Consider the following 11,690-nt stretch of genomic DNA (forward strand, 5'->3'; position numbering starts at 1 on the left):
ATAAAAAGAATGATGATTAAACACAGAAAGAGAAATAAGACTGAAGAGCTTTAAAGAGAAGAGACGAAACCAACGAGACCGAAGATGATCAGTTTCCAATTAATCAATCATCTTGCTGACGGTCATTCAGCTCAGAATCATCACAGTAGCAGCTGCTGATTGGCTCTTAGTGTCGACGCAAGTCAGTATGTTTACATCATCATATCTGTGACATCATCATATCTGTGACATCATCATGGTTCTTCTTCAGTGTTTCTTTTCTGCAATCAACTGAAAGCTGAACATCACCGTAAACTTCACAATTCAATATGAACACATGAGAGAATAACTGACCAATCAGAGCTCAGCGTGTAGAGGATTCAGGGTGACGAGACAGAGCTGGAATCTGTGACTGTGAGCAAAGAACAGGAATAAAACATAATTTTACAAATATACACTTTAATTGATTTGATTCTTTTAAAACCAGAATCATTAACAGATGTTATTGACAGATTTAAAGCTGCAGTGAGCGACTTTTGCCAACAGGGAGCAGAGAGACTCCAGAGTCCTGATCCACCTGCAGCTGATGGAGTCTGGTTCAGGTTTTCAGACTCACAGTGTTCAGATACAGACAGTGACATCATTGAACTCCCGTCCTCTGATTGGTTAGTCTCCGGCAGCCTGGTTGTTGGTGGCGGGGTCCGACTCGTTCTCCCCGCTGTGAGGACACTGTCGGGCGGACAGCCGGTCCAGAGAGCGCGGAGAGGCGTCGGCGTCCCTCCTCGTCCTCCGGCAGCAGGCGGCGAGGTCGGCCCTGAAGGACGGCGTGTAGAAGCCGTAGATGACGGGGTCGCAGCAGGTGTTCAGGTTCCCGAACACGAAGAGGGCGTGGTGGACGTACTCAGGTGTGACGCGCAGCATATCAGGCTGGAACCAGTACCAGATCCCCAGCAGGTAGTACGGAGTCCAGCACACCACGAAGGACAGCACGATGACCACCGTCATCTTCAGAGTCTTCATCCGAGCCTTCGGGATGATGTCAGTGCCGCTGCGCCGCAGGTACGACTCACCTGCTGAGAGAGGAGGGGCTGTTATCACACCGTGATGTCACACTGCACCACACTGACGCATCTGGTCACTCCAGATGCCTGTTTGACAGTCGATGGTGTGCAGATGTGTGTTACGTTTGTTGTGCAGGTGTACAGGTGTGTTACCTTTGTTCTGCAGGTGCTGCTGGTTGATGTGCAGCAGGATGCGGCTGTAGCAGCAGCTCATCACCAGTAGCGGGACGATGTACAGCGTGATGAAGTGGAACATGTTGTAGAGAGTTTCCTGCCAGCGGCGGCTGAAGCTGCCGTGAGTCGCGCACTGGGTGAAGTCAACGCCGTGCGCCCGGATCGCCCGGAAGATAAACAGCTGCAGGGAGAGACAGACGTCAGAGACTCACCTGAGGACAGGTAAACTCCAGGTCAGGTCTCTGTTTATGTCACAATGACCAAAACATATCAGATCAGTTTTAAAGAGATTCTTCTTCTGACATATTTTATTACTTAACAACAAATGATCCTGTTTTAATCACAAAATGAATGTTTCTAACATGGAAAGTTAGTAAAACAAGAAAAAGCTGAAGTTTTGTGTCATAAATAACTTTTCACCTCCTCTTTCCTCTTTTCTTTTAAACATCTGCACTGTAAATATGTTTATGAGTCTCTGTATGTGCATTTATTTGTTTACGTTTTTCTTGAACATTTATTTTTGTTTGTAAATGATGTTGACTGTGATATTTAATCAACATTTCATCACATAACATTTATGTGATGAAATGCTAAATGTTTGCAAAATCACAAAATAATTGAACTAATGTTTAATGCAGCGATCAGCTATTATTGATTACTGTTGATACATGTAGAATAAAATCAGTTTTCAGTGGCTGTTTTTTTGACATCAGATTTATGTGAACTGATAAAACAATCTGATTATCACATTATATCTTACTGAAGGTTGATAATCAATAATGTTGAATGATTGACCCACTGTGGGCTTTAATCTCTTGTGTTTCTGATCAGTAGATCTCAGCTTCTGATTGGATGTCAGACGTGATCTGTGTTTGGAAAACATCAGAGACCTCTGATCTGTTCTGCTGGCTTCTTAGCGTTGTTAGCATTCCTTATAGAAACCAAGGGGATCAGTTAGCCCGAGCTAACAGCAGGAGGCTTCACACATTTAATCTCCAAACCACAACATTCCTGCAGGGATTTACCTGTCAGAGGGTTCTGCAGGTTCTGAGCTGCTGAGCTGAAGATCAACAAAACAACTTAAATAACTTAACTTATAAAAATCTAAATGATTAATAATTTAATCAGACTGATAACTGGTACAAACTGATAATGGACATAATGATCTGTGACCTTCAATATAATCAGATAGAAGGACGTTCAGTTCCTTCAGTCCAACCTCAGTTTGTCCTTCAGATCAAATCAGCAGGTTCCACATCATCATATCATAAATATTAATATTAAACACAGAGTGAAGCTCGTGTTCAATATTCTGCAGCAGCTGCATGAAACATTCAGCAGCTGTGAGGAAGCAGATCTATGGAAGCACATTGTGTTCACCAAAGAAAACATAAGGCCTCCAGTTTTTTTCTTTTGTGATCAAAATGTGCTTCTGCACAGAAGAAGATTCCAACCTGAACACGATTCTTCAGTTTACACAGACACATGTAACAAACACGTCTGAGACGTGTGGAGAAAACTGAACTCTCACAACACGGACACATTTACATGTTCAACATGCTAAATACAAATACAAAGTGATGTGCACCTGCAGTGATAATTATTATTAGTCTTTATTAAACAAGGACCATGTATCAAAAAAGCTAATTTCCATCTGCAGTCCCTGATTTACCTGTAGTGATGTACCTGTGGTGATGTACCTGTGGTGATATACCTGTGGTGATGTACCTGTAGTGATGTACCTGTAGTGATGTACCTGTGGTGATGTACCTGTAGTGATGTACCTGTAGTGATGTACCTGTGGTGATGTACCTGTGGTGATATACCTGTGGTGATGTACCTGTAGTGATGTACCTGTAGTGATGTACCTATGGTGATGTACCTGTAGTGATGTACCTGTGGTGATGTACCTGTGGTGATGTACCTGTAGTGATGTACCTGTGGTGACCTGTGGTGATATACCTGTGGTGATGTACCTGTAGTGATGTACCTGTGGTGATGTACCTGTGGTGACCTGTGGTGATGTACCTGTGGTGATGTACCTGTAGTGATGTAACTGTGGTGATGTACCTGTGGTGATGTACCTGTAGTGATGTACCTGTGGTGATGTACCTGTGGTGATATACCTGTGGTGATGTACCTGTAGTGATGTACCTGTAGTGATGTACCTGTGGTGATGTACCTGTAGTGATGTACCTGTAGTGATGTACCTGTGGTGATGTACCTGTGGTGATATACCTGTGGTGATGTACCTGTAGTGATGTACCTGTAGTGATGTACCTATGGTGATGTACCTGTAGTGATGTACCTGTGGTGATGTACCTGTGGTGATGTACCTGTAGTGATGTACCTGTGGTGACCTGTGGTGATATACCTGTGGTGATGTACCTGTAGTGATGTACCTGTGGTGATGTACCTGTGGTGACCTGTGGTGATGTACCTGTGGTGATGTACCTGTAGTGATGTAACTGTGGTGATGTACCTGTGGTGATGTACCTGTAGTGATGTACCTGTGGTGATGTACCTGTGGTGATGTACCTGTAGTGATGTTCCTATGGTGATGTACCTGTGGTGATGTACCTATGGTGATGTACCTGTAGTGATGTAACTGTGGTGATGTACCTGTGGTGATGTACCTGTAGTGATGTACCTGTGGTGATGTACCTGTGGTGATGTACCTGTAGTGATGTACCTGTGGTGATGTACCTGTGGTGATGTACCTGTGGTGATGTACCTGTGGTGATGTACCTGTAGTGATGTTCCTATGGTGATGTACCTGTGGTGATGTACCTGTAGTGATGTACCTGTGGTGATGTACCTGTGGTGACCTGTGGTGATGTACCTGTGGTGATGTACCTGTGGTGATGTTCCTATGGTGATGTACCTGTAGTGATGTACCTGTGGTGATGTACCTGTGGTGATGTACCTATGGTGATGTACCTGTGGTGATGTACCTGTGGTGATGTACCTGTGGTGATCTGTGGTGATGTACCTGTGGTGATGTACCTGTAGTGATGTACCTGTGGTGATGTACCTGTGGTGATGTTCCTATGGTGATGTACCTATGGTGATGTACCTATGGTGATGTACCTGTAGTGATGTACCTGTGGTGATGTACCTGTGGTGACCTGTGGTGATGTACCTGTGGTGATGTACCTGTGGTGATGTTCCTATGGTGATGTACCTGTAGTGATGTACCTGTGGTGATGTACCTGTGGTGATGTACCTATGGTGATGTACCTGTGGTGATGTACCTGTGGTGATGTACCTGTGGTGATCTGTGGTGATGTACCTGTGGTGATGTACCTGTGGTGATGTACCTGTGGTGATGTTCCTATGGTGATGTACCTGTGGTGATGTACCTATGGTGATGTACCTGTGGTGATGTACCTGTGGTGATGTACCTGTGGTGACCTGTGGTGATGTACCTGTAGTGATGTACCTGTAGTGATGTTCCTATGGTGATGTACCTGTGGTGATGTACCTGTAGTGATGTTCCTATGGTGATGTACCTGTGGTGATGTACCTGTGGTGACCTGTGGTGATGTACATGTGGTGATGTACCTGTGGTGATGTACCTGTGGTGATGTTCCTATGGTGATGTACCTGTAGTGATGTACCTGTGGTGATGTACCTGTAGTGATGTACCTGTGGTGATGTACCTGTAGTGATGTTCCTATGGTGATGTACCTGTGGTGATGTACCTGTAGTGATGTACCTGTGGTGATGTACCTGTGGTGACCTGTGGTGATGTACCTGTGGTGATGTACCTGTGGTGATGTACCTGTGGTGATGCATCTGTGGTGATGTACCTGTGGTGATGCGAGCAGCAGGCTGAGGCTCCAGGCTAGCAGCAGCATGCGTCGGTTCCTGCAGTGTGCGCTCAGAGCGTCCAGTGGGTGAAGGATGGCGTGCTGGCGGTCGAGGCTGATGACGACGAGGATGAAGGCAGAGGCATGCATGGCGAACAGCTTCAGGAAGCAGAGCAGCTTACAGAGGGCGTCGCCTCCGTACCACTGAACCGTCACGTTCCACACCGCATCCAGAGGCATCACCACAAACGTCATCATCAGGTCGGCCGATGCCAGGCTCAGGATCAGCGGACGCAGGTGAGACGCCAGCCGCCGCCCACGGCCACGCCACACACTGGCCAATAGGGCGAGGTTACTGCAGGCGGCAAACAGGAAGAGCACCAAGGTGGCGCCGACACGGAACTGAGCGGCCCGGGTGAAGCTGGGAGCCTCCCAGTCCGTCAGCGGGGGGAAGTGGGAGTTGTTGGGAGGGGGCGCGGCTACAGAGCTGGTGGGTGGGGCCAGTGATGACAGCCTCAAGACGGACCAGTTACCTGACATCCTGCAGAGAAGAAGAAGAGTGATGTTATGAATGATGTTTTTTAAACTGGAAGTGCTGCAGATTTAAAGGAACAGTTCAACATTTCTATAAACCTTGTTGTGGTTCTTCTCACATGTGTCAGATGTTTCAGTTTCACCTCTGAGTCCAGGTCAGGTTTAGCCTAGCTTAGCACAAAGACCGGAGGCAGAGGGAAACTGCTAGCTGAGCTTCATCAAGAAGAGAGAATAATAAATGTGATGTTCATCGTGTCTGGAGGAGGAGCTATAAGTCCAGAAACATCAGATTGACACAGACGTGTTTTTAATATGCATAGATGATGGAATCAGTCAGTGACTTACATGTTTTCCATCTGTCGCTGCTCTGATTGGTTCAATCAGCCGATTATTAGCTGTTGATTGGCTGAACATGAAATCCTTAAGTGTTGATGAGGTCATCAGTGAATTAAACCTGAACAGGTGAATGTGTCCAGCTTCTGTCTGAGTCATCGTCAAGTGACTCCTCGTTAGCCACTGTGAGTCAGTTACCATGGTTACGCCTCAGGCTCAGTCTTTGTGCTTTAACGAGATTCTTATCTGCGGACTTTCATCAACTGAGACAGACAGGAAGTCTCTGTCACAATAAGAGCGGATTGACTGTTGGCTGAGAGATAAACAAACAGACAGACAGGTGATCTGCAGGCGTCCAATCAGAGCTCAGCAGGTGATTGTGTTTCAATCAAACAGGAACTGAGCAAAAATAAAACCTGCAGGTTCTCACACAGACTGTGTACCAACACACTGTTATAGTTTACTGCAGTGTTTCCCAACATGAGGGTCAGGACCCCAAACAGGGTCACAAGATGAATAATAAGAAACAACAGAAGAAGAAAAGACATCATTGTGACTTTTCTCTAATCATTGCCTTTCATTGTGAAACAGTTTCACCTTTTCATGGATCTGGGGTCCGTTCCACAAAGTAGGTTTAGTGAAAACTCAGAGTCTGTTAACCCTGAAATGAGGGAAACTTTGAGTTTCTTATCTCAGAGTAGATCAACTCAGAGTTCAGGATTAGACTCAGAGTTTGTTGAACCTGCTTTGTGAAACGAACCCCTGAACTGTTGAATAAAACAAACCGAGAAGGAAACTGTCGAGACACACGGAGGCTGAGACGAGCAGCCGCATTTTAAATTTCCTGTTACTAACAAGACTTTAACCAACATGTCCATCAAACTGGAAACTCTGGGTTCTCTCTACTGATCGGTTCCCTGCAGGCATCAATACTGAGTCCACATGTTCAAACTCTTCAACAGCAACAATTCTGGATCAAAATGTGACACATTTGCATAGTTTTCACACAGAAAGCGTTCAGTGACTACAGCCTTCAAATGTCCTCAAAACATCTGACATGTTTACATCTTCACTGCCAAACTCTTCAGTTTCTGTTCCAACACTAACATGTATTCATACTGAAATACATCTATATTCAACCAAAACACAAGACCAAAGCTTCCTGCTGCATTTCTATAACTCGTTCCTGTAGATACACTGTAGTACGTTCTATAGAGAGCTACACATCTGACTGTATTTACACTATATACACATTTATACACTATCAACTATTAAACTACATATAAACACAATATACACATTTATACACTATCAACCATTAAACTACATATAAACACAATATACACATTTATACACTATCAACTATTAAACTACATATAAACACAATATACACATTTATACACTATCAACCATTAAACTACATATAAACACAATATACACATTTATACACTATCAACCATTGAACTACATATAAACACAATATACACATTTATACACTATCAACCATTAAACTACATAAACACAATAAATCAGTGATGTAATAAAGATCGTCATGTGCTGCCTGTTGTTGTGTTTTTATCTCAGTTTGTCTGATTGACACATGAGTTTTTGTGTTTGTGTCTGTTGGAAGGATTCAGTGTGTTGGTGAAGTTCAGGGAAACAATCAGAGTAAAAATGACGTTATCAGATCCAAGATTTGTGTCTCTGTGGTTTAAAGTTTTTCAGAGTTAAAGTCTGTAAATGTTCTTCAGCTGTTTCAGCTTCAGTTCGTCCTCAGAGTTCACACTGATAGAAACATCAAGATGATTTTTATTTTATATTTTATTTATTTATTTAGTTTTTATTTCTGTTTCCTTCAGTTTTAACTGAACACTGCCGTCTCTGCTTGAGTAAAGTCTTTGTCAGTTTGTAAACAACATCAACACCTGGATTCACCTGTGAAACATCAGGAAACACACACACACACACACACGCACGCACGCACGCACGCACGCACGCACGCACACACACACACACACACACACACACACACACACACACACACACACACACACACATACACACAGCATTAATGTGTTGCTGCAGAGTTTCTGGAAGGATCTGTTGTTCACTGCTGCTGAAACTCAATCTGTGTGTGTGTGTGTGTGTGTTCCAGGTATGGTTAGGGTAAGGGTTATATTAAGGTTAGTTTGGGGTTATATTAAGGTTAGTTTAGGGTTATATTAAGGTTAGTTTAGGGTTATGTTAAGGTTAGGGTAAGGGTTATATTAAGGTTAGTTTAGGGTTATGTTAAGGTTAGTTTAGGGTTATATTAAGGTTAGGGTAAGGGTTATATTAAGGTTAGTTTAGGGTTATGTTAAGGTTAGGGTAAGGTAATATTAAGGTTAGTTTAGGGTTATATTAAGGTTAGTTTAGGGTTATGTTAAGGTTAGGGTAAGGGTTATATTAAGGTTAGTTTAGGGTTATGTTAAGGTTAGGGTAAGGTAATATTAAGGGTAATATTAAGCCTGAAGGAAATTAATGCAAGTCAATGTGATGATAAATTAAATATCAGATTTGTTTTCTCATTGCGTTCATACATCATATAACTTTGTCACACTGTATATTTTGTATTATTACATCATTACAACAGTTTTATATGAGACTGTATCACAGAGCTGCTGTGTGAATCTGAGCAGGTTTTAACAGAGTGAGCCCAGATCAAATAAAATAAATATAAAAAAATTATAATTCTATAAGGCTTTTAATAGAGACAAACCAGAGTACAGCAAAGCATCATTGATCATATTAATATTAATGTGATATTGATTATTCTGACAGTAACACACACACCAAGTCTTCATGATTTATGCAAAGGGGACTTTTGCTTTTTGTCCCCATAAAGAAGGCGAGTCCCCACAACGTGAGGAATACCTGGACCACACACACACACACACACACACACACACACATCCTGCTGCCAGGAATAACTGCAGTAAGCTCTGAGAAGCTGTAACTTGACCTCTGAGTGTTCAGTGATGACACCTCTTGGCTTTTTATACTACATTTCTTCTAAGCTTTATTTATTCAGGGGGTTTCTCAGAGAGGAAGCTTCTCTTTTTCTGATCACATTCACAGCTGGGAGCTGCCCAGTGCAACCAGTCTGACCTGCTGCCACTGAGCAGCTCCACTGGGGCATCTGGAGTTGAGGGATTTGCTGAAGGGCACCTCAGTGGTGGTAATGACGGCCAGATTTAACCTGCTGGTTCGGGGAATTTAACCGCTGCAGTCACAAGCTCACTTCTCTGACTCTGTATGTTTGTAAATATTGTTTGCAAATCATTAAAACTTGTTTAGATTCCTCAAATCATCTCCAGTAAACCTGATCAGATCAGAATTAATTATTCTTGGTGTCGTTGAGGCTTTTATTGTGAAAGAGTGAGTGTTTTTACCTGATCGGCAGTCTGAATCCTTCCTTTTCTCTTCCTCAGGTCGGACTGTGTTCTCCTTCTCTCCTCTTCATGTTTTCTGTTCAGTCCAATACTGAAGAACTTTGAAGAACCCGGGCTGAGCTCCAGAACCAGACTGATCTGGATCAGTTCCTGTGAGCAGCAGCTCTGATGTGAAACACTGAAACACTGAGGAACAGTCAGACACACTGCAGCACAGAGGAGGAGGAGCTCTGAGAGAGAGAGTGTGTTTCAGGAATTCCTCATGTTGTGGGGACAAAAATCAAGTTTTCATAACGTACAACATTAATTTCAGAGAGAAGACTCGATTTAAAAGATCATTCTGCTGATTTTCTATATTTCTCTTCATGTTTGGATCCAAACCAACAATGGACTGATCTACTAACTAGTACTGTATGTGTATCAAAGCTGATATATCTGATTAAAAACACGTCAGTGAGTCACACCGCTGCACTGGGTCACATGTTCCTTCATCATCAACAGTTTGGTCACGTTAGTTTGTTTAGAAACGGCTCCAAAGACTAATAACAGCATCATGTTTTCAGTCTCCAGAGAGTAGTTCTGTGTAAGGCAGACGCTACTGAGCATGTGCAGGAACACAGTTCTGTTTACAGCTTCACCAGCTTGTTGTGCTGCAGATAAACAACCTCTGACTTTGTACTGAAGTTCTTTGAGAAATTGTCGTGTCGTACAAATAGTTAATATTTTATGGAGATTCTGCAGGAAATGACTGTAGGTCATGTGATGTCCTCTCAGTGTCCTGCTGAAAAAAATCTTCATGTTCTTAGTTTAACATCTGAGTTGATCAGCAGTCTGAAGGTGAAACTGATCTGAAACATCACAGGAACATCAAACATCAACGCTGGATCCTACATTTCCCATAATGCACCTGGCATCTTCCATTACAGCCTCCCTGCAGGTAAAACAGCAACGTCTTTAAACTCTTCCTCCAGTTCGGGCTGCATACAGAAAAACCCCTGATGACATCACTATGACATCATACAGCTGACCAGTAAACTCTGATACATATTGATCTGTCCAGTGATCCAACATCACAAACTCAGAACTTTGCAGGATTGTAGCGACGAGTAAATCTTCCACCTGCTGCTTTGAACCATTTCCATCTGCACTCATTAAGAAGGTCTTCAATAGTATGTCAAGCACAGTCATGAATATTAATACATCCCTTGAAACAGGAGTTTTTCCAGATAATTTCAATATATTCAATCAATATATATGCCTCCGCTAGGTGATGTCATCAGAGAACATGATGTTAGCGTCCACAGCTATGCCGATGATACTCAATTATATATATCTGTTGAACCAAGCGACGCACTCTCTGCCTGTCTGTCCACAATCATAGATGAGTGATAACTTTTTAAAATTAAATGAAGAAAAAACAGAAATCTAAAGAGGGATGAGACCTTTAAAAGACTCGGCGACCTGACTCCCTTAATCAAACCGGAGGTAACGAACCTCGGAGTCATTTTAGATTCTGACTTTAAATCATTATGAACACAGTGATTAAAACATTATCTTTCATCTCAGAAATATTATTAATGGTTCAACTATTCATAACTCAGCAAGATGCTGAAAAACTAATTCATGCTTTTATTTCAAGCAGGTTGGACAATTGCAATCTTTACAGGTCTTCCTAAAAGGTCGATTGAAAGATTACAGCTGATCCAAAACTCTGCAGCTCGACTGTTAACAAAAACAAAAAGAGAGGGAACACACCGGCTCCCTGCGTCTTCCAGAATCCATTTCAAAGTCCTCTTACTTGTTTATAAAGCTCTCAGTGGATCAGGTCTGAGCTGCATCACAGACTCCCTGATACCTCATGCTCCCTCAGGAGCCCTCAGATCTTCCTCTGCAGGCTCGATGTCCACAAACCTACAGAAGAAAACCTGAGATGCAGCTTTCTTTCTTTTTAACATTTGTTTTTTTTTATCTTTTTAATGTGAAGCACTTTGAGCTGCATTTTGTGTGAAAGGCACTATACAAATAAAGTTTATTATTATTATTATTATTATTGTTAACGGCATCATCATCATCATCATCATCAGCAGCAGCTTCTTCCAGCCCTCTAAAAGCATCACCTGCAGGAAATGCAGACTCTGCTGTTTGTGTGCATGCGTGTGTGTGTGTACGTGTGTGTGTGTGTTTGTGTGCATGCATGTGTGTGTGTGTGTGTGTGCATACGTGTTTGTGTGTATGTGTTTGTGTGCATGCGTGTGTGTGTGTGTGTGTGTGTGTGTGTGTGTGTTTGTGTGCATGCGTGTGTGTGCGTGTGTGTGTGTGTGTGTGTGTGTTGGGGTGAATCTGCTCCATCAGCAGAAAGTGTCTCT

The 11,690-nt window shown here is 42.8% G+C and overlaps 1 protein-coding gene across 2 annotated transcripts; it reads right to left on the bottom strand.

Moving 5' to 3' along the window:
* On the bottom strand, nt 1-9,435 carry LOC137190717 (gonadotropin-releasing hormone II receptor-like). 2 transcript variants are annotated; one of them, XM_067600265.1, is made up of 4 exons: nt 9,325-9,435; nt 5,027-5,567; nt 1,194-1,395; nt 1-1,049 (listed from the first exon to the last, which is right to left on the bottom strand). In XM_067600265.1, exons 2-4 carry the CDS (start codon nt 5,564-5,566, stop codon nt 646-648), a joined length of 1,146 nt encoding a protein of 381 aa, XP_067456366.1. In that variant the 5' UTR covers nt 5,567; nt 9,325-9,435; the 3' UTR covers nt 1-645. The 2 variants fall into 2 exon arrangements, with proteins under 2 accessions (XP_067456366.1, XP_067456365.1); XM_067600264.1 differs by having other exon boundaries at nt 1-1,052.
* Nucleotides 9,436-11,690: the final 2,255 nt, after the last annotated feature.

Source organism: Thunnus thynnus, chromosome 10, assembly GCF_963924715.1.
Source record: "Thunnus thynnus chromosome 10, fThuThy2.1, whole genome shotgun sequence".
Lineage (NCBI taxonomy): Eukaryota > Metazoa > Chordata > Actinopteri > Scombriformes > Scombridae > Thunnus > Thunnus thynnus.

Bases quoted from the DNA above. Each gene is read 5' to 3' on its own strand.
- LOC137190717 (XM_067600264.1), bottom strand. From the start codon at position 5,566: ATGTCAGGTAACTGGTCCGTCTTGAGGCTGTCATCACTGGCCCCACCC. The intron at 1,396-5,026 runs GTACATCACCAC...CTCTCCCTGCAG, and splicing joins TGCTGCTCGCATCACCACAG to CTGTTTATCTTCCGGGCGAT. The intron at 1,053-1,193 runs GTAACACACCTG...CTCCTCTCTCAG, and splicing joins GCAGCACCTGCAGAACAAAG to CAGGTGAGTCGTACCTGCGG.